Source organism: Brienomyrus brachyistius, chromosome 23 (assembly GCF_023856365.1).
Source record: "Brienomyrus brachyistius isolate T26 chromosome 23, BBRACH_0.4, whole genome shotgun sequence".
Taxonomy (NCBI): domain Eukaryota; kingdom Metazoa; phylum Chordata; class Actinopteri; order Osteoglossiformes; family Mormyridae; genus Brienomyrus; species Brienomyrus brachyistius.
In genome coordinates this window covers 6,985,134-7,008,701 of record NC_064555.1, presented here as the reverse complement: position 1 = coordinate 7,008,701, position 23,568 = coordinate 6,985,134, and the positions used below count along the sequence as shown (strand labels likewise).

Here is a 23,568-nt window from a genome sequence, read left to right as displayed (position 1 = left end):
CAAATAGAAATTCAGATGAAACACTGATACATCCAAATATTTTGCACATGGGCAAATCTGATATATATTTCTGGACTTGGTGGTCTGGTTCAGAGAGATAATTTCATACATTAGTTGTTGATGTCTCGGTTAAAAAGTTGCCAGTCTGGCTCACGAAGGAGTCCCGCTATTGGTACTTAAGTTAAATCCTCTGCAATGCAAATGCGGTAAGTGATGTGCAACTTTGCGGTGTTTTGCAGCGGCCAGTCAGCTATTTCCTGACATTTTCGTCGAAAGACAGCCACGCCTCATCCTCTTCTCCAGAGTCCATTTTCCGTGTGCTTTTGCGACCCATCGCTGTGTTTTATTTTAATGCGGCATGTCTCACACCGTAATCAAGACCACCACCACTACTACTACGACGAGTACTTACGCCGGAATGAATGTAAATACAGGCTACACTAGATCCTACAGGGGAATGCTGGAGATCGGCCAAGTGGTAAGAGGAACTGTTTCCAGCGGCCGTCTTTTTCAGCACGATACTTTACGGTGCCAGAAATCCACTCTTATTTAAATCTCCATTCGAAGTCATTAGCTTAACAAAGCATTGAAATAAACGCCTTCCAGTGCCACATGCTTCTTTTTCAGTACAAACCGAAAGTTTCCACTCCCACAGATTAGGAAACAGTACGTGCATTGAAATAGCGGATCACCACGCGATCCACCTTAGCCTCCGAGATGCGATCACACACCTTTGGGTGCGTGTCATATCAGTTCTACGATTTAACGTTGCTAATAGTGTAAGAAATGCTAATAAACGTTTAATAAAGATGGGATTACCCCCACGGTAGCTCCTTCAGAGGAGTCCCACTGGGCTCTTCCATCTAGACGAATTAAACTTGGCAAACTTTAGTAAAAGCTGCATTTTTGCTATCCTCCTTTTAAATTTGTTAGGAACTGAAGTTGTAGTGTTTAGTGTGTGTGTGTGTGTGTGTGTGTGGTGGGGGTGAGGTACCTTAACTCTTCCCATGCCGGACAGAACAGCAGCCGTAGCTGTTGCACGCACACTGATCACCCCTTTCTCTCCACCTCTGCAGCTATCCCTGCTCATCGCCTTCCTCTGTGTCTACTGTGAGTTACGGTGGTATGGTCCCTCGGGCTTCCTGTACTTTCAAGTCGTCACATTGTGGTTCCACATCGCCTTTCTTATCTTCCTGATCATGCACGTCTTCGACCTTCAAACTAAAATGCCGTGCATTAATTGGACGATCACGGTACGTGGATAACCGGTCTGTTTCATCTGTTGTCTTATCGCTTTTTTTTGTATGGGAGGCCAGACCATTAATAATCTTACCCAAACAAAACACCACACGTTGCACACCAGTGCAGTGCTGGCCAGTGCAGTGCTGTCCAGTTGAAAAATGGAAGTAGCGTGGGGGACCTTGTGTAATGTTCCCTTTACACGAAATGCAGCCTATTCCAAAAATAATATAGTATTATACTAATACTTAGGTATTAATTGACCACAAACTAAGTCTTAGTTACATACTGATCTCATGTTATTTCATCGTTAATGAATCATGACGCATGTTTTATCAGTTGCTATGTTTGTTACTATATCTGCTAATTTTGTAAACGGTTGTGAAATACTGAAGGAACTACTAAGGAACAAATAATGAATAACACAAGTTAATGAATTGTGTCGCATCTTATATCTGAAGTAGGAACTTTATTTGTTGATGATTTTATTGTGATTTATACTTCAGCAGTAACTAGCCTATTACTATTTGTGCCCTGTCAAGTGAAGTTTTACCAATAATTCTGCCAATAACCCTAGCCCCTATAATGCACAGGGTGCCACACCATCTGTAAGCAAAATTGGGCTGATAAAGATATTTTAATGAACACGCGACAGGATGTACCACAAAAATAGAACTTTAATGGATTCTGCATGGCCGGAGCCCACGTCAAACTCGTATAAGTACCTCAATCACTGATAGTTAATGTTCACCAATCTGATTCCTCCCCAGTGAATATAGGGTCATACCGAACCCGCCACTTCTCCTTTAGCCAACTCTGCAGGTACCCCCATTCCCGCTATCTCTGAAGTCCCCAGAGATTGTCTGAAAACGTGGGGAGGACTGCCCTGTAACAATACCCCTGGACACCCCGAGTCCTCCAACCGTTTATTTATTGTTTATTGTTTAGTTATTTCTGGTTTCCTCTTCGTAAATTCTTTCCTGTAACAGGACTGTGCCATTGGACAGCACACGTGACCTGACTTGATCACTCAGTGTGCAATTGGGTAACGCTCCACCCGACTCAATGGCACAACTTTGTTTTTCGCTACACCTTAAGGCGGGTTCATACTACACTTTTCTGATCGCGGTTTCATGTGCTTGTGGGCTGCGGACGGCCGTGCTTGTGTTCGTACATCTTACTGTGGATGCGGATGGTCGCGGTCACTGCATGCTTACAGCAGTAGTATTCCACTTCACCAGCAGAGGGCAGATGTACTGCGACAAACACAAATACAAGCAGTGTAGTGAAACGGGTAAACCTTTTATGAACAGTTTTAAAGTAAATAGTCTAGGCTTGGCCGCTACTATGGTAATATGGCATATTGAAGTACAGACGCTCCTCTACTTGCGTACGAGTTACGTTCCGAATGGCCGTTCGGAACTTGAAATGTTCATAAGTCGTTATTCAACGTCATTTTATCGGTATACGCAAGTACTAAGAACTAGGATGCTGGGAGTACGCACGCTACGCTGCTGCGTGGCGGGAATAGCGGAACTGGACGCAGAAAAAAGTGATGTTGTGGACAGGAAACGGGAGCCCAACGAACACAATTTGGACTTACGAACTTTCAGACATACGAATGAAGAGGACTGTAAGTTGAAAGTTCATAGATCGTCTGTAGTAGTGGAGCACCTGTATACTGAAATCCTTATGACAAAATTAGGCCCCCCACTCCCCGCTCAGCAAAGTTTATCACACAAGATTTAAAAATGCTATAATAGTGATGCTTTTCAAAATACCATATAACAAACCCCATCGTAATGTCTGGAAGGTGTGAAAAATGCTTCTGTGAATCGCCATCTTATCGTGCTGGAGGGGCTTGTGTGCCTCCATCATCCTAGGAGCTGTGTTGTCAGGGGCATTTGCTCCTGGTGGGGTCTCCCAAGGCAAATTGGTCCTGGGTGAGAGACCAGACTAAGTACGATTTGAAAACGAGCATGAGAAATGAAATATGTTACCCTGCCCGGACTGGGGAGACCAGGACCTCACTGGGGCCAGGCCTGGGGCAGGAGCCCGAAGAAGTAACATGGGTCCCCCCTCCTGTGGACCGACCGCCTGCAGGGGGAGCCATGGGGGTCAAGTGCAATGGAGATCGGGGGGCAGTTGAAAGCAGGAGCCTCAGCGGACCGATTGCCGGCTACCAAAAGTGGCGTTAGGTACATGGAATGTAACCTCTGGTGGGAAGGGAGCCTGGGCTGGTGTAGAGAGATACCGACTAGATATAGTCGGGCTCTCCTCGACGCACGGGTCGGACTCTGGACCCAAACTCCTGGAGAGGGGCTGGACTCTGTTCCACTCTGAAGTTGCCCGTGGTGAGAGGCAGGGGTGGGGCTACTTGTAGCCTCCCAGTTCGGTGCCTGTTATTGGAGTTTACCCCGGTGGATGAGAGGGTCGCCTCCCTTTGACTTTGTGTCGGGGGACGGACTCTGATGGTTGTCTGTGCGTATGTGACGAAATCCAGCTCAGAGTATTGACCTTCTTGGAGACTTTGGAGGGGGGGCTGGAAGGTGCCCTGTCTGGGGACTCCATTTTTCTGCTGGGGGACTTTAATGCTCATGTGGGTAATGACAATGTAACCTGGAAGGGTGTGATTGGGAGGAATGGCCTGGCCAATCGGAATCCGAGCGGTGATCTTCTGTTGGTTTTCTGTGCTAATCACAGTTTGGCTCTAACAATCGGCAAGTTTGAGCATGAGGGTGTTCATAAGTGCACCTGGCACTAGAGGGCGCAGTTCGATGATCGATTTTGTAATCGTCCATATGTTTTGGACACTCGGGTGAAGAGAGGAGCTGAGCTGTCATCCGATCACCATCGGATGACCTGGGAATGCCGTGGTATTCCCCCGGAGAAGCTGGAGGGGGTGGCTGGTGAGAGGGAGGTCTGGACATTCCTAGTCACTGACGTGCAAGGTTTCTGCCAGATATAAATATCTTAACTGTCTGCAGCTAAATCCATCTAAGGCTGCATTTAAAGACCGAATGCGCTACAAGGCTGTCCCATTTTGAAGGCTCCTTCAAATGCGGCTTAGAAATGCATCCTTTTGCCGCTCTGTGAAGAATGCACCCGAAGGTAAAGTGGGCGTGTTCCGGCTAGGCCATGGGGGCAGCGCTTCATGATGCAAGGGTGAGGGCGGGAACAGCTGGTCACACAAATAGGAAGTTATCTGTCGACCAAACGATCCCATTTGACAACACTTCTTCTACCTTTGAAGCATTCTGCTCCTGAATTTGGATACAGCCAAGGTGTTTCTCAAGATGCGTACTTGACTGTTCTCCTGTTCCCATGTATCCATTTTGTGTCATCTTCCATTGCCGAAGACTAGTTCCAGTACTCAAGAACAGAATGACAGAGGTCAGCAAAAATCTCTGAATGTCGGTCTTGCATCATCCCGAATATCACGGATGCATCCAATGAAATGTATTTTCTAGGCATGAGAGGCAAGTCTCCGGCTATTGGCCAATGGGTGACGAACGTGACATCATCTTGAAGAAGTCGCTCCGTCCATTATTTGTATGGAAAACAATATATGTGATTTAATCATTGGACATTAGTTTAGAAAAATAACCAAAATTAGGGCCCATACTGATATAAAAGTATAGGATGCTTTAAAAAAAAAAAAAAAAAAATACATGATGCCACGATGTCTGTCGGCCCTCTGTATTCATTTTGAATACTAAATTTGTTAGCATTTGCATGTCGTAGATTAGGTCAATATACTAACACGATGTCACGGTGGAGTTTGTCATGACAGCCGTCCTGTTTGAAAGGGCATTTTATACACTTTTAGAAAAGTGTAAAAATAAGAACAAGTAAAAGTTCTTATTTGGTGGCATAAACATGACAACAGGTATTTCCACAATAGCCTGAACACAGACTGATATCTTTAATCCCTTCAAATTAAAATCCTGAATGCTACTGCAACTTCCCAAACACAAACGGTATAAAGTTAATAATAATGTTTGACCGGTTCAGGAAATAAATAAAACAATAAAACATCACGTGTTCAGCAGCCCAAAGTTGGGTATATTGTGGCTAATCCATGATCTCTTCGATATAAAATTCTGCATGTCACTACAACTTCCCAAACACAAACAATGAAAAATACTAGTACTGTGTTGCACGCGAGATACCCAGCACTTGACTCATCATGGTTAACTGCCCATTTCAAATATTTTTATTACATTATACAAACACGATCACAGCTGTCGTTATATGGCGGTATATTAAAGACAAATCATTCAGTGGTCGTACCACCCAGTGTTATTACGGAGAGTGCAAAATGTATGTTTGCAAGTGTCTATCACACGATTGTCTACAAAGATATACAATGATCAATAAACACCAGCTGTTGGAAGATTATATCACTGGAGTATAAAGATTGCTTCAACTTCTCAGATATAGCGATAAAATTGTTGCACCTGGAGTCGAATGATAGCATTTGGCCACGCCAAATGAGATCAATCCCATAATTCACTGCGCCCCAAGTTTGTACTTTGGAGTTAGTAAGACCAGTCTTTCCAATACCACAAGCATGACCTGTATGTGCTTGGTATTGTACTGTACTGCTGTTTTTTTCCATGACAGTGTCACGCATGTAAAGGCAGTGTCTCGTAACGCAGTGTGGCTTTGCGTGGTAGCCTGTGGTGGCACTGAAATGTCACAGAAGATGTACTTGTTCAAAACAAGCCAACATTCAGTCACTGAAATGTCACGCTCACTTACCGATTTTGGTCAGACTTACATAAATTATACATAAGCATTGTTTTGAATTGTACATCAATACAGCAATATGATCAAATGCACATTATTATGCTATGTGTTCATGGGGGTTCTGTTCTTAATTATGCTACTAATTCCACCTTTAATTAATAACAAAATGATTAAAAAGTTATGCCAAAGGATTACTATTCCCCAACAAAAAAAAGTGTCTGGCCCAGATCTTGGCTGAATGTACCATGTTCTCTGGTCCGGATCCGGCAAAGGGATCCAGATCGTTGTTTTTTGCACAACAGGCCAAATGGCATGGATTCCCTTTCCAGCTCCGACCCAGCTGTGTGTCAGAACTGGGCCAGATTTAGCACATGATGTCACCTCTGGTTTAACTCCCTGGCTGGATCCGATACCTTTCCGTGTAACGTCCAGTTTGATACGAATTGTACTTTACCGACACTCAAGTCAAGTCATGTTTGTTTACGGAGCACTTTTTCACAACAGGAGTTGAACTCAAAGTGCTGTACAGACGATAAGCCAATAAAAACAACTGCAAAAGACAAAACAATGTAACAAGGAATTTAAAAGACAAGAAAAGAAACAACTAAAAGTTGAGAAACGATAAGATGCTTAAAAACTGTGGCAATTGGTAATCAAACAAACTCTCAGACTGAATTAGGTGTGTTTCTAGACGGGATTTGAAAACAGGCAGTGAAGGTGCCACTCTAACATTCAGGGGTTTAGCTATTCCACAGTCTAGGGCCCAGGACAGAAGAGGCCCGGTCAGCTCTCCATTTTAACTTAGACTTTCTGGCGATCAGTAAAAATCAGCAGACCTGAGAGATCAAGCTGGGGTATAAGGAGTATTCAGGTCAGTAAGGTGGGAGGGGGGCAAGTCCTCTAATAGCTGTAAAGGTGAACAGGAGATCCTTGTAGTTCATCCCAAACTGTACAGGAAGTGGGGGGTGGGGGATGCGAGTCCAGGGGGGCACAGTACTGTACAGGACTACGATTGTCAGCACAGTCACAGGTTTGTAGTGACTATGCAACATCGTCCTCTCCATCGCGAAGGCGGCTAGATCCTGTTGGTGAATCGCAATGCCAATAACTATACAATGTAACTTTATTCTTTGGGTCAAGTTTCCATTTAATAACGATATTATATATCGTTATTAAATGCATGTTAGGGATAAATCCGTATGATCTCCTTGCCACGTCACCCCTATGCCCCTGACCCCTCATTTTCAGTTATTTTTTCTCCCCTCTTGCACCGTGACCTGTAGCTTACTCAGCCCACACTGCCATCTAGTGCCAACCACCACCACTGTAGCAAAATACCGAATGGCTCCCACAAAGTTCGTCACTCTTAAAAAAAAAATAAATAAATAAAAGGTTCAAAGACGGAAATGATCACTTATCATTATATATTTTCTTAGTTTGAACCTGTTTTTATTATTTATTTTTTTAAGGTTGACATTGGAATTGTTGACTCATAGCCGTGCTGACAATTGTAGTCCTGTCACAGGTGTTTATAATTATACACACAGCGTCTTAGTAAATGCTGTGATCGACGCACCTCTGTGATTAACTGCACATGCAACATATTTTTCACATTTTAATGACCCCTTTAAAATGACCTTTAGACCAAGATGGAAAACTAACCTTTTCAATGTGACTTCCTGAGCTAACATGTATATACCAATAGGGGAAGCGTCTTTGGAAGCCGTTCGGTGGTACTACTTTGGCATAATGTTTTGTTATTATTTAATGGTAGAAATCATGTTCACATTTTCCCACGTTATATTAAGATTGACAGAGCCTGATAAATATGACAAGACAAAGTGATAATTATGAACATCAAGCATCATTGCTGTACTAATATATGTTTTAAACCATGCTTATGTGTAATTTTATGTATGTCTAAGTGAAATCAATGTGAAAGCTTGACGGTAGGTCCAGTACTGAACCATGTTTCCTTATGACGTTTTCTTTTCTTAGGAGTTTCTGCACTACGTGTTGGGCTTCTTCCTCGTCTTCATCGCCTCCATAGTGGTAGGCGTGCAGAGTCACGGGTACTCGTCTTTCGTCGCTGGTTCAGTGAGTCCATTTCCCTCATTTTGTGAATTTTGTTTGCCATGCTAATTTTGACAAGTACGCAAAAGACCGTGTACAGCTCACAGTTCCGGGGGGGGGGTGAATACCGAGAACTAGGAGCCGCGTTGGCCTGGTGGTTTCTCATGCTGAATAAATAAAAAGTACATATTTTTAGGGTGACTAAATAATCCATGTCAGGGAGATACTTTGAGCTACTTCTGGTTCCTGTGCTTGACTAAATAGTTCACGTCTTCTTGTGCTCTGACTGGTTTGTTTCCTTGATTGAAAGTCTGTTTCACATTAACATTAGTGACGCGTGCACGATTACAGGAGACTGGCCAATCAGCACACAGCAAGAACTGTGCTACAGTGAAATCCAGGTCCATTCTAAAGGTGTCATAGAATGAACATCTGACTTTGCCTTGGCGTAGCTGAAAAAGGAGAGTTTCACAGATGGAAATGATATACTGTGAATCTCGAACACTGTTGTGATGCCAGGGATATGTTTCACAGAAGCTCCAGATTACATAGTTGGAACCATTCAGTTGCTAGCAACTTTACTTTTGGGAAAACGTGCCCCAGTTTAGCAGGGGAGTAGTAAACAGCATTACGCAGTTTGTGACACTGTCATTGACAATCATTACAATTCATTAAAAACCACGCATCTGCAATCTGCTCGGCTTGCTGTTTGGAGTTCTTATTTAAATACACAAGACGAAGGTAGCGCCTTAAGATCATTTGTTGTGTGAGAGCAAAAATAATTCCAGTGTTCTCGTCACAATGCTGAAAACGAAGTCATTTCACGTATGTTGTGCTTGGGCTGATATGGAGCCATTTCAGTTACGTGCAGCAAATTGTTCAAGGAAGCATAAAATGAGAAAATTCACCACTCGGAAGCCTTCATTTGCCATTACATTGCATTACTGTAAACCAGCCAATCAGAGGAGAGCTCATGGACATATTAATGAGCTCACCGAACCAAGTTCACATACCTTCTAAATAGACACCAGAGAACAATTTTGGGAAGAAAAAAAAATACATTCTTTGCCACCTCTAACTGAAATGGTTGTTTACTAACCCTAACCCTAGCTCAAAGTGTCTTCCCTTACATGGATTATCTGATCATCCTGTTAATAATATCACAGTGTACACAAGGATGTCACCTGCTGCCATCCTCCTACTTTTTTTTTTAAGGAACCACAGTCAGCTGAGCAAGACACTTATTCCCAGAACTGATAAGACCACAGAAAAGATTGAACTTCAGCCTAACTATAAAAGCTACGGTCATGTGATGGAAAGTCAAACAGAATATAAATTGCGAAACATATAATTTAAAAATCCAGTTTGCGTACCAGTTTATTCAAGATGTATACCCAAGAAGATGAAAAACTGGTAGCTCCATATTAATATGTAAGGTGGTGAACATAGGGGGGTTACTGTCTCTTTACCTTGTGCTTCCTGTAAAACATCAAAATTCCCCTCACCCCCAGAAGGAATGCTGTTCTCCTATCTCCAGATTAAAAATACGCAGTAGTGTAATTATACGGAGACAGTAGAGTCCTAGAGGTAGTATGTATGTAGTTAATGGTCTTTTTCCTGGACCAAAGGACCTGGCAATATCCTGCCATAGAATTTGTCTCTCTCATCCGCCATCTTTATTTCCTTTTGTTTATGCCAAATGGCCTCTGGAGTCACCCAAGACGAAACTGTCCTCCTGTTTTCCGCAGGTTTTTGGATTTATCGCTGCCTTCTTGCTTGTGCTCAGCCTATGGCTGTCCTACCGGGTCACATTTGGCCGTCAGCAAATGAGTGAGTCTCGAGATCCTGTTTATGCATGCACCCTGTTGCCTGGCAACGCCGACTTCATCTGAGGAAGCTGTTTGTTTCATTTGAAATGATGTGACACTGAATTTCCTGTAACACTGACATGTTTTTGAGTAATGAACTAGTGAAGAGAAACATAGATGAATGGTTTAGTTATGAAAGAACATCGTGCACATTCAGACACTGATGTTTTGAAAAATTAGTAATACTAATTATTGTAATTTATATCTGAAACTATATCTGCTTCATATCGCCTTGACACATTATCATATCATCCACTGTCTAGAGCAGAATATATTTGTAAAAAACTGTAATGGCCGGGTACAACTGCGTGCATAGACAGATAGATAATCTTTATAGCATTAAGAAGTAACATACACAATATGCACACACAGTACACACATCGCCCGTATCCATGGTTATCCATAGTGCATTTCAGAGGGATTAGCAGCTTGAAGAAATGTTTTTAGCAACGTATCTCTTTTCTAATGTGTTTTTGAGGGTGTAGCAACATGCTTTGTTAAATAATCCACACAGCCTGGAGAGTGGAGTTGTTTTGAAACCTGGTGGTTCTGGTTTGGATACTTTGGTACCTCCTGTACCTTAATTGAAAGGTGTTTCCCCTCTGAACCTTATAATATGATATGGCTTCAGATCTTTAATAGCAAGCTCAAAAGTGTGCATCCCCTTTGATAAACCCTGTAGGTCAGTGGTTCTCAAAATGGGTCCTCGGGCCCCACTGCCCTGTTTGTTTTCCTGCTATCCCTGCCCCACACGCAAGTCCCAGCTGTCTTTCAGCTTCTGATTGACTGAACGCACCTGATCCAGGTAATCAGCAGTGTGCAGGGCAGGGGTAGCTGGAAAACAAGCAGGGCAGTGGGGCCCGAGGACCGACTTTGAGAACCACTACTGTAGGTGTTTAATTATGTAAAAATAGGTGTCTGATCTTGGAAATACATTGTCTGCTCTTAGTACTTGGTGAGTGACACCAGGTGTGTTCAGCTCGGTTTGCTTGTCATATTTGCATGTGGGTGGATCTCCAGGAATAGCCTCAAACAGTTTGCTCAGAGTGGCGAAAACAGTGGTATGAGGAAGGCAGCTGTCAGAAGACCTCAAACTGAAACTGAGAGAATCTCATGAAACCAGACTGAGAGAGGGGAAAACAATCAAAGTCTTTAGACATGCCAGTATCAACTATGATGACCATAATCCACAAATGGAAGAAATGTGGACGTACTAAGATTCTACCAACGAGTTGAAGATCAAGAAAAGTAACTGAAAGAGCTACTGGGAGATTTGCTTGAGAGCTACAGTACGTAAGAAGTGATAAGGGTCCTTAACGGCAAATAAAAAAGTTCATATCTCAAGAGTCAAGCAGGAGTCTAGAATGTTTAGGAGAAAAATACACAACAAACCGAATAAATTTTGGAACAAGATTATGTGGTTTTATTTGGTTATAATTCACACCGGTACGTGTGGCGAGAAATAAACTCTGCCTATGACAGGAGGAACGCCATTCGCGCTCGCTGATGTTTTGGGGGTGTATGCCTGCATCAGACACTGGTGCTTTGCATTAAGCGGAAGGAAAAATTCAACAGATTTTAGGGTAAAGCCTCCTACTATCAGTCAGAAAGCTAGGAATAAAGAGGCAGTGTATCGTAGAAGACAATGATCCAATGCACAAAGCGAAGTCAATGTAGGAACGGTTCAAAAAGAATAAGGTGACAGTGTCCCAAGGCCCCTCCCCCCAGTCTCCAGGCTTGAATATAAAACCCGTGGATAGATCAATCTCATACACTTGGAACAAATGTGCCAGAAAAAATGGGTTAAAATTACTCCTGAGTGGATATAAAAGCTACTCAGAAGTTACACAAAGAGGTTGGAGGAGGTTATGAAGGCTTAGGGAAGTCATACAAAGCATTAGAGAACATTTCATAAAAGAGGATGCAAACTTTTGCACTGATATTATTTTCATTATTTCTTTTTATATACTCTTTGACCATTTGTGTGACTTTTGATGTTGCAGGAACATTCGTAAAAGCTGACCATGCATTAAATATTGTGTTAATTGAAATGCATTTTTCGTTTTACTCCTTATGTCTTTTCAAAGTAAGGGGATGCAAAATTTTGCACTCAACTGTAACTCACTCACTTGACTCTCTGGTTTGATGTAATACATTTAGAGATTGCTTTAAATATCTTTTGCAGCTGTAGGTGTGTAGTCCAGCTGGGTCGTTTCCACCAAGGGTGATGCGATACCATCCTGCCCAGCAGCTTTGAGCCTCAGAAGATGATGTGCAGATCAGTTCTTCTGTCCACAGCACCTGATGCAGTATCGCAAGCACAATCTATGAGTGTTATTTGTTGTTTCTGGAGAAAGTCTACATTTCAGTTGCCCTCGTCATGATTTTCTCACGAAGCACCTTTGATTTACTTCACAGTGTGTCTGAAATTACTATGCAAATTTGATCGTTTTAAATATCTTTTGAGCACCTTGATCAAGTTGGCCAATGACTATACATGCTGAGCGAATACTTTTAGATGATGAAAGTTGCTTTAGGCTCTTCAGATGAACTGTAAAAACAAAAAAAGCAGGAAATGGCTGTCTGGTAGTATAATGCAGCCCATGTCTGAATGGGTAGGATTTTGAAACTGTATGCAAAATGTATGTAAACAGAAATACAATTTAAATATCTTTTCACAGCCTAGGAACAAGACCACCTTTCTTCTCAATAAACTTATTCCGTCTTTCATCCGTAGAACTTGCATGGTATGTGAATTTGGTTTCTGGGGTTACAGCCAGGGCTGCCCGTTGAAAGGCATCTCTCCCACCTCTGACATACTCTTGTATTGTTTGTCTTGTATTGATTCCAACTCTCGTTAATACCGGATTTCACTGGTGCCGACATGTTCTTGATGGGATTCTGGTTGGATGCTAAGTCTTCAGCTTTCTTTGCTGGGAACCCTTTTCCAGCTAGGAGGTCTGCAGGACTTGGAGAAGCCTGTGAAGGGGCATGGTCTTGCGGAAGGATGCAGTCCTTCTTAAAAGCTCGGCTTTGGCACATCTGCGCAGATCTTGATCCCAGCACCTCCCTGCTGCTCTCTCAGTCTTGCAGGAGCTTCCCGATCACACAAGTCCCGCCCTTTGCCCCCCCCCCCCCCCCCATCTGGCCCATCCTGCCTCACCCTTCATTCCTCAGTAATAATCACCTGACTAAAGTCAGTCAGTTTTAAGCCTTTTCTGCCCACTTACTCCATTTCTGAATGTGTGCTCGACAGAGGGGTGGCCTGCTAATCGACCAGCGATCTAAGGTTTCTGCATCCCCTGTCACGTTCTACACCCGACACACCTGCCTTGATGAAGATTTCTGAGCTCCATAAGGGATATTTAATTAGAATATGCTTCAGTTTACATTCTTCCCGGGCACTACTGCTCTTGTCTGTTCCCTGCTTTTTTCCGCAGTCCGTGGTCTCTTTATAATGTCTTTGAAATTTCTGGTCTTTTACCAACGCACAATACCTAGACCATTTTCCGATTCTCCCTGGCTGACAGGTCCCCATTTTGATTTGTAAATACAAAAATATTCACAGTTCTTCTTCCTGTCTGGTGTTATTCTTTAGGCTGCATAATAACATCTGACAGCGGTTTTCTCATTGGTTGTTGTTAACTGCAACTTAGAGGCCGCACAATGTTGTATAACAGGTAGAAACATGAACATTTTGTCTTATCTGTCCTTAAGGTATTTAAAAGTATTACACTTGCATAATCATTTCAGACCCACAAAGTGCCTTTGTTTGTTTACTATAAACTTTATTTTTATTTGCTTCAGCACAGATTTTTATATTTTATAGTAAGACATTTTCAGATATTAAAGAAAAAGAAAAAACGGTTTTACACTTTGACTGTATTTATGAATTGTATCTTCTCATTAAAACATTTATTATGTATCATTAATATTTGGTTCCCTGTCTTGACAGTATATCAAATCCATGAATGTTAGTAACAAAAAAAGGATTATGCACCAGTAGGGCTTATGGTTACCATGACAGACCCTCCCACAGACAATTTCCAACATTCCGGTTAAAATGTTGGCCTAACTGTGTAAGATTTCTGTTTTCTATGAAACATCTAGAAGTGCTTCACAGTGTCTAGAAGTGCTTCACAGGGTGCATCTGCCAAAACGATTACTCTACAGTGAAGATTCCCCATTGCCTGGGATGCACTTAACTGGGGCTCAAGCATGCATTCACCTTTAAAAGCAATACTTGTGGCAATCAGTTATTGTAATGGTGCAAATGCGTGCATATTTTATGTACGTATTTCATATGCTAATTCATAATTCATTTGCGGTATAAAGGTTAAAATGCAGAGTAATTTCTTGTCATAAAACATGTATGCATTTGCGCTGTTGATGCGCTGTTGATTGCCATACATATCACTTTTAAAGGCGAATGCATACTTGAGTATCAGTTACGTCAGTCCCTGTCATTGCATTCCTTTACATAGTAAAATGTGTGTTAGAAACTGTACAGACATGTTTTTAACCTTACATCCTGAAGGGGCGTGTGCTTGTGTGTAGTGATGACAGGTTCTGCAAGGTGCTAGTCTGTCACAAGGTACACACACACACACACACACACACACTATGTGCAGCACAGTAATGCCTCTTCAGCTCTCCACAACACTCTGTGACCCATGTGACACAGAGAGAACAGGCAATACCCACAAACTGAGGCAGCATTCGAACCAAATCACCTGTAGGTAATTTGATTATGAAAAACAGTACTGTAGGTTGCACTGTGCAATGTGGGGATTAGCACCAGATTTGCCAGTGGTTGGATTTACCATAATTATGTGTTCTGTAGTGTTTCCCATGCCACAGGTAGTGACTCCAGTTGAGTTCATCACTGGGGCCCAGAGGTGGAAAGTTCAGCAGTAGAAAGTACAAATCCAGACCAAGATTTTGAACTTCCCACCAATGCTGGGGCCCTAGGCTAAGCCCTTAACCCGAGACCGAAAATATATTTATTTATACATATGTACAAAAAAACCAAAATATCATTTAAGAAGGAAAACCATATATAACATCGGGTAATTGTATCCCTGCTTTCTCAGAAACGTGCATCCCTTAGATCAGGGGTTACCAACATGATACCCGCGGGCACCAGGATGCCCCCAAGGACCACATGAATCGCCCGCTGACCTGTTCTAAAAATAGCACAATTCACAAATCCTGGTTTAGATTTTGAACTTTCTGTACCTGAAATGTCCACCTCTGTAGGCAAAGCACCCTAACCCAGTGTTTTCCAGTCTAGCCTTCAGGGACCTGCAGATAGTCCATGTTCTCGTGAGCTGGGACAGAGCGGAAATGGTGGACTGTCTGGCACGGAGCAAAAATGTGGAACGTCTGTTGGTCCCCGAGGACCAGGTCGGGAAACACTGTACTAACCTACTGAGCCACACGCTGGCCCCTTTACATACAGTTATGCCTCATTTAAGCATAGCCTTTTCATTTTTAGTCTTAAGATCACTATATAAATTCCTGTGATCTTTGTCTTGCTGCATGATGTCAGCCAGGAAGACGAGCGACGCCAAGCCTCCGAATACCTGCAAGAGGAAAAACAACAGCTGAGGATCACAGACGCTACGATGATCACAGACATGATAATGCGGCCGAGACATGACAACAATGCAGACATGAGATACTGGATGTGAGATGCCATACCACAGCTCCCTGTTCTGCTAGAGTTCCTTCATTATCGTAGAAGAACAAAACGGTGGCCAAAAAAATAAGGATGAAGGTGCTGGTTGTGATGAAAAAATCCTGCAAATAGAAGCTTATTAGAACCAGAGTACAGTAGATTACAGCCCGTCACTGCGTTTTGGGTCAGTGTGTCTATAAAAGCTGCGCAATTCATTCTAATTGAAAGAAACGTACCAGTGTAATACATCATCATTTATTTGATGTCATAGTTTATCTTTACCTTTCTAGTATTTTCCTATATCTACAGCTTTAGCTGCCAGGACAAGACAGGATTTTTCTGTTTATGAACACTGTGAGATAATTATGGCATGTTTCCACTGGTATACAGAAACCAAGCTGTACTGTGAAAAGAGACACTAGTTACAGTACGGTTACAATACGGTTACGGTACGGTTACAGTACAGTTACAGTACAGTTACGGTACGGTTACAGTACGGTTACGGTACGGTCACAGTACGGTTACGGTACGGTCACAGTACGGTTACAGTACGGTTCAGTTTTCCAGGGTCGGCTCGGGAAAGGCCAGTGATGTAAAAACAAACAGATACATATTTACTGTTCACATGGTTTATGTCATGATTTACTATGTGCAATTATTATTATTATTATTATTGTCTCACTGTGTGGTGATTTCCACTAGTTCATCTGTGAGAATCGCTGTGTTGTGCAAGTATCAAACACTAATGGAATTAGCTTTCGCTTGCCTAAATTTGCAATAGGATTCTATTGCATTCAGTTGTTCTATAGTACTTTTTTAAGCAGGAGATTGGTATTTCCACGTCACCGGGAATGCAGTAATATATGACAATGTGTGATACTACTAATGAAGAATAATATATAGGATATATCCTTGTTTTCTTAAGATAATCCATGCGCAGAACTGGAACCTCCGTGCACTGCGACCAATCAGATGCTGGTGATGCAAACAGCTGGGGTTGGCCGTGCTTTCGGCCCTGACAGTCAGCAGGACACATACTTTATAATGCAGAAACGACTACGTTGGGAACGAGGTCGTGGAATGGCTTGGTTCTTGGTGCCCGTGGAAAAGTGTCATTAAACATCACAGTATCTTAGCTTGTGATACATTCCTGCCCCTGACTCTGTGTGTAAGGAGTCTGAGTGATCTCCCATCCTTTGGGACTGCAACTTCTGTCCACATTCTAAAAATGTGTTTAGGCTTTGGTGTGTGGGTATGTGTGTAATCTGAGATGGGTCAGAGTTGCACCCAGGGTTTCACATGCCGTTGCCCTTTATTTTAGGGTACAGGCTCATCGTCAGCTAACACTGCATGAGCAGTTATGGAAATAGAAGGATGGACTGTATTGACTGTACGGTTGAAAGCAAAGTTAAGCTCACCAGCTTTGGCCAGGAGGTGATGTTCAGGACCTTTGGGAGATCCAAGCAGAGGATTATCAGCAAAAGTAAGGGGAAGAGTACGGCTACTCCACTGGCAAACTCGAAGAAGTAAAGCGGCACGCAGGATGAGCACGTAGGCACACACTCGTCCAAAATGAAGGCTGTTAAGGACAGGAGCTGAAGAGAGAAGATGGAACATAAAATTGGTTTTGGGAGTAAAGAAATCAGCTGTGAAAGGTAGGTAGGGATTGTATCACATGACAAAAGCAAATATAAGTGAAGCATTCAGGTTTATACACACATTTGTAACATTGGTGGTGTTCGTCGTTGGTGGTCGTCAAGCCTGCCACGCGCAAGCATGACAAACCACATGAATGAATTGGTGGCAGAGCTGAACACACAGCAAGATGTTTTTAACATGCGGAAACCAATAGAAGCTTCCGGTGGGTGTTATGGCATCTAAGCGTTTCGTGGTTCACCTTTGGGCCCATTTTGTCATGACACAGCCGTATGGAAGACCTCAACAATAGACATGAAGTCTGAAAAGGAGGATGCCATCTTGGATGGATGGTCAGTGTGGGTCGCCTGGCCTCCAGCCTGTAGTACCGTTATCTGCCCAGTGTGGGGCGCTACACTACAGACATGACGCAGACCAAAAATATTTCGTAAATCTCTATGCCATTTGTCATGTGTCATTTATTTCATGTTTATTGCTTTTGTGTATGTGCTTTTTCATGTGTGCATTAGTTTTATATTGATTGTTAATGCTTTTTATCATTAGGTAGGTAGATAAGGATTAAATTCATCAATTGCCGTGCTGGAGACAGACATACTGGATGAAAGGGAAAAACCGGATATGAACATTGAAAGAGACTAAGGGTATTAAAGCATTTTTTGAGAGAGAACAGTAAGTCATAAACAGGAAGTTTTTGTGTCCACTGATGGAATTTGGGAGTTTAGGAAGTGAAAGAGGAGCTCGTGCGTACAGTGGACAGATAACGGGAATCAGACTGAAAATAAATTAAAAAAAAAAACAGGAGAAAAGTCTTTGAGGATTTGGCAGAAGGGAGATTTTAGTGTATAAGTGTCAAGAGGCAACTGGGTTCAACATCAGGGGTTTCACTCAGGAGAGGGAGTAAGTAGAGAGATATAATCATGTAGAGGTAAATGTAGAGGTAGTGACACGTAAGGGGAAGTAGGTGCAATCAGGGAGCGAACCATTGTTAAGAAATGAAAATAAAACAGGGGCTGATTGTGAGGAAATTTGTTAACTTCTATACCTGACAGGAAATGAGCCCCAGTGAGAGTGGAGCGCAGGAAAGCATGAAAATACAGCCCCCAGAAAAGACAGCAGAAATACCAGTAGAGCAACTGGGAAGGGAGCACCCCCTACTCAAAGCAAGGATAGATAAGTATGTCTACAGAGCGGAAGAATATAAAAAAGGCACTAAGTGGCCTGGTGGGGGGAGCACATGGGATGTGGCAGCGTGTCAGGAAATGGAGACTCTGATAAAGTATCATAAGGCAAATAAGAACACAGGAAGGCGTAACAAGAAAAGGAGTGAGCAACTGGAGGGTCTGAGGTTATTCAAGGGAAAGGGAAAGGCCTGGTGAAGGGAGCAGAAAGCGATAGATAAGAAGCAGGGGGGAGAGAAAGGAGTAATGGGGCAGGAGGAAGTGGAAGACCCTCCTCCTTCATACCAGGGTACGTTTCCAGTGATTGAGGGGGAGATAGAGTTGAGGGGAAGTGGAACAGATGGATGAAGCAATAGGGAACAGAAAGAAACAGCAAGTTGTTTAGATGGGTACAGGGAAGTAAGTGCCAAGATGCGGCAGGCTGTGAGGGAGTGAGCTAATAACAAGGCCAGGTATGTGGGTCTGCGAAAAAAGGGGAGTGAGATAAAGGTGGGGTACGGAGCAAGTGGTAGTGATGCAGAAGGGCTGATGCACCTGCTGGTCACCCCTAACCCTCCACCTAAAGGATGGAGTCAGTTTTGGGAGATGGAGACAGAAACAGAGAGTGAGGAAGGAGTAGAGGAGGATAATGCAGGTCATAGAACTGCGAGATGCAGGAGGGCTGTGAGACCCCTGATAGGGACACTCTGATGCTCCCACTGGTGGTAAAAGTCGCTGTTACTACCCAGGTCTAGGTCTGGGGCAAACTGCTTAATGTGCCTACCTGCCCTGATGTTATAAAGGTGAAGAAACATACCCAAACAATGCCGGTTTCACATTTTATTAGTAACAGGACGGTGCAAACATGTTGGACTAAAGCAGCTAAGTGCAAGGGCTGATTAAAGGGGCAAAAAGCGAGAGCCAAGTACAAGTCCTACTGCTCCTAAGGGAAGGGGGAGAAGCGGGCGGCGTTAAAGAAAAACGATCAAAACACCGTCTTCATGGCTTACTATCCCTAAACTAAGTATCAATGCTAAGCTACCTAAACCCTGAGAAAAGTACAGAGGGTGGCATCCGCCCTTAAGCCGATGCTTTTAAACAGGGAACGAACCTACGTCAGGATATGTAGATGCACGTAAAGTCTAACCTAACTCCGCCCCCCCTCCCCCCCAAACCAGAGAGCATCCCAACAAAGAACCGACAGGGAGGGGGGACGTCAGGCAGGAGAATGCTGACGGCATCGATCTTCTCGAGAGGCTCCCTTATAAAACGGAAAACCCCGCCCACTCATGATCTCACCGGGATGGCCAGGAATCAGGGACAATACTGCCGAAAAGGGACGAAAAAGACACACACACCACCATGCAGACCCTGGGCACGCAACACCCCCCCCCCCCCCCCTAAAAAGCTCAAAACCCTGGTTTTATAGCAAACTAGATACGAGACAATGCATCCGCAACCAGATTTTCAACACATTTCATATGGTTTATATCCAAGTTACAGTTCTGATAGATTTGAGACCAGTGCTTAATAATTGACACTTTTTATTGGTCCCCGTAGGGAAATTGTCTTTTATGGCTCCCACAACTTCTTCTTTTTTCATAGAGGAAGTTGTCTGTGAAGGGCTGCCACCCGTAGCGGCGCCCAGGGAGCTGGGGGTTAAGGGCCTTGCTCTTACAGGCTGAGGCTGGGTTTGAACCTGCGACCTTCTGATTACAGGCACACAGGCTTAGCCCACCGAGCCACACGCTGCCCCCCCTCTTGCCCCCTTTGCCTCTGATTATGATTATACGTGCGGGATAGAAAAACAAGCAGACTGTGATCAGTATATACTATAACCGGAAAATGACTAGACCCAACATCCATCCATCCATTTTCCAAACAGCTTGTCCTATTGGGTTGCGGGGGGTCCGGAGCCTATCCCGGAAGCAATGGGCACGAGGCAGGGAACAACCCAGGATGGAGGGCCAGCCCATCGCAGGGCACACTCACACACCATTCACTCACACATGGACACCTACGGGCAATTTAGCGACTCCAATTAGCCTCAGCATGTTTTTGGACTGTGGAGGGGAAACCGGAGTACCTGGAGGAAACCCCACGACGACATGGGGAGAACATGCAAACTCCACACACACGTGACCCAGGCGGAGACTCAAACCCGGGATGTGTGAGGCAACAGCGCTAACCGCTGCACCACCATGCCGCCCTAGACCCAACATACACTTCAAAATGCTGTAAAGCCCACAGCACAGCTAAAGTTTCCTTTTCAATAGCAGAATAATTTACCTGATGATGATGAAGTACCATATCGGGTCCAAACCAAGGAGATCTTCTTGTAACATACTAGCATCTACCTCCAACTTAAAAGGGAGAGAAAAATTTGGATCTACAAGCACAGGTTCAGAACTTAGTAATGCCTTAATACTATGAAATGCATGCTGACAATCACTCCTCCGAAACACAGTTTTTGGACTAAGCAACGTTGCTAGTTGCACAACTACAGTAGAAAAATTACAGCAAAAACTCCTAGAATATCCTGCCATACCCAAAAACCGTCGTAACTCACGACGTGTAGTAGGTGCTGAACATGCCGCGACAGCAGCCACCTTAGCATCTAGAGGACGAACCTGTCCGTGCCCAGCCTGTCGACCTAAGTAAGTAACAGATGCTTTTGCAAACTCACATTTAGCCAAATTAATCGTTAAGGAAGCCTCCCGTACTCGTTCAAACACTGTTTGCAGGGTGGCTAAATGTACATCACAGCCAGAGGTATAAACTATCAAAACGTCAAGGGAAGCAGAACATCCAACACCCGACAATACAAGATTAAGTAGCCGCTGAAACGTAGCGGGAGCCTTCCGAAGACCAAAAGGCAACGGTATATTGGACAAAAGTATCTGGAGTAACAAACGCAGAGAGTTCTGAGGCACGAGTAGTAAGTGGAACCTACCAAAAACCTTTCAAGAGATCTATCTTACTAATAAATTCAGCATTTCAAACATTATCAATACAACCATCCATGCGAGGTAATGGAAATGAATCAGGAACAGTAACTGCATTTAATCTACGATAGTCAGTACTGAGACAGGAAGACCCCTCAGCTTTTGGAATAAGAATGCAGAGAGAACTCTATGGGGTGGAACTAGGAATGGCCAACTCATGTTCTAGGAAGTAGTTCATCTCTTGTTTTAGAGCCTCCCATTTCTTGGCATTTTCTTGGCCTGCATCTCAGGCAAGTGACTTAAAAACGTGTCCAGCAATAACAAAACCACGGAGTTTAACAACTTAGCACCAAAACAAGGAAAACTATTTTCAACTAGTTCACTGGAATCGCAACAATGTCTTTCACTTACCACCGACGATACAGCAACAGGCAAATCGGGTTTAAGGTGTTTTAAAATAAATTAATAAATAGATTTGAGTAGACCTTTATCGAACTCATTTAGTCATATGGGTCATTTATTTTTTAATTGTTTAGTTGTAAAACTATACCATAAAGAATCTTATTTTAAATGAACTCATTATTAAGTAATTAAAAATCTGTCACATCCTGTCACGATGTATTGCATGTGTGCCAATTGCAATGTCACAGTATACATCAGGCCCCCACTCCACGCCCACGGGCGATGCAAATTCGGTTTACACCTCCCCTACATGTCAGCCTGCATGCGGCGCAAGGTGGAATACGCCCGCAGATAGGATTTGAGATCAAGCCTGTTTTTATCAGCTACATTTTTTTCCATTATCAGTATAATGATTAACTGCATAACCTGCATGGCACGGAAATCTACACTACATGCGAAAATTTGGTTACTTGAAGTGTCACAGATTGTTATCAGATATTTTTAAGACCTTTTTAAACTGCATTATATAGAGGGTTGGAATTACATGGTGGCTTTCCGGTGTGCACCACGACCTCCTAAGTCACATGCACATGCCTATGCATACATGTAAGTGCGCGACAGCTCGGTCAATAGCAAGGTTACTGCTAAAAATATTCTGCTATTACTATATTACTACTACAGGCAGTTAATACCGTCAGAAACATTTTATACAGGCACAATAACAACAACATAAGAATTACGCAATACGTTTAACAGCCTAAACGGAGCAAACAAAAAAAAACTTAATCACGAACACAGAAAATGTCTTTCTGTTTCACATACACAGCCCTTCAAGAACAACACATAGCTTGAACAAAAGACGCTGAACATTGGTAAGCTAACTTGTTTTAAACATACCGAAATAAAACGAATGTTTGCGGTTAGCAGCTTGTTTTCAGAGATGCCAGTTCACACGCGTCCGGCAAGATGCAATTTCAGACTCACGCTCATGCAAGAAAATCTTACGGCAAATCTATATTATTCCTTTATTAAGCCAAAATTACCTACATAAAAAGCACTGCGGTATTTTGCAAACCCCAGATTATTTACAAGGTGATGAAACTAAGCTATTACATGCAAATGTGGGTGCACATAGCAATGTTTATTATGCATTATGAATGCTCTCATCTATAATGCACTATAAATACCCTCATAATGCTTTATAATTGTCAATATTAGAATTAATTATGCTTTGTACTGTATTATGAAGATATGTATAGCGCATTATAGATGAGAGCTTCATGGAGTATTCATAATGTATAATAAACATGGCTATAATGTGTATTTCGAGCCACGATATTATATCCATTCATTGTCACCTCAATCTTAGACACCGGTTTGTGAGGCTAGCCTATACTGGGATAAAACCAACCTCCCACCCATAGCAAACATTATTAAATAATACATTTACTTACAGTTTCTAAGATTTTTATTACAAAATGTCTTCGTTCCATTGCAATGCTGAACTTGAAGTCGATTTAAGTGGAAGTGGAAGGAGAACTTGATCTATAGCTTCCCATCGCAATCGCAGTGCTCTCTACGGCCGGTTGCAGTTGGCTCCAGCCTGTCAAACACATTGCGGTCAATCTGATAGTCTATTTAAACTGTAAAGGCTGCTATGTCAGCCTAGTATGGGTGTCAAGTAACGCAGGTAATTCCGACGCAACATTGGGAAACGCGTCTGGCAAGTTTTAATAGTGCTGATTGAACAAGAGAGTTGCAGGGTTGCCAGCTCTGACGAATCGGGCGTGATACTC

At 43.0% G+C, this 23,568-nt stretch overlaps 2 protein-coding genes across 3 annotated transcripts in view; one reads left to right on the top strand and one right to left on the bottom strand.

Annotated features, from left to right (window-relative positions):
* The window catches only part of cmtm7 (CKLF-like MARVEL transmembrane domain containing 7), an 18,517-nt gene extending 4,653 nt beyond the window's left edge, over nt 1-13,864 (top strand). The window contains exons 1-5 of one of the 2 annotated variants that reach the window (XM_048993490.1): nt 217-478; nt 1,077-1,253; nt 7,990-8,088; nt 9,813-9,894; nt 12,118-13,864. In XM_048993490.1, coding sequence (XP_048849447.1) covers nt 359-478; nt 1,077-1,253; nt 7,990-8,088; nt 9,813-9,894; nt 12,118-12,131 — 492 coding nt within the window. In that variant the 5' untranslated portion in view covers nt 217-358 and the 3' untranslated portion in view covers nt 12,132-13,864. Of the gene's footprint in view, nt 1-216; nt 479-1,076; nt 1,254-7,989; nt 8,089-9,812; nt 9,895-12,117 lie in introns of those variants that run through there. The other variant, XM_048993491.1, reaches the window with a different exon arrangement.
* LOC125719054 (CKLF-like MARVEL transmembrane domain-containing protein 6) lies at nt 13,700-23,568 on the bottom strand. Its single transcript, XM_048993492.1, has 4 exons — nt 23,227-23,568; nt 17,031-17,207; nt 15,636-15,734; nt 13,700-15,517 (listed from the first exon to the last, which is right to left on the bottom strand). Exons 1-4 carry the CDS (start codon nt 23,263-23,265, stop codon nt 15,401-15,403), a joined length of 432 nt encoding a protein of 143 aa, XP_048849449.1. The 5' UTR covers nt 23,266-23,568; the 3' UTR covers nt 13,700-15,400.

Bases quoted from the DNA above. Each gene is read 5' to 3' on its own strand.
- LOC125719054 (XM_048993492.1), bottom strand. From the start codon at position 23,265: ATGGAACGAAGACATTTTGTAATAAAAATCTTAGAAACT. The intron at 17,208-23,226 runs GTAAGTAAATGT...TTCTCTCTTCAG, and splicing joins TAATAAAAATCTTAGAAACT to CTCCTGTCCTTAACAGCCTT. The intron at 15,518-15,635 runs GTATGGCATCTC...TTCCTCTTGCAG, and splicing joins TAGCAGAACAGGGAGCTGTG to GTATTCGGAGGCTTGGCGTC.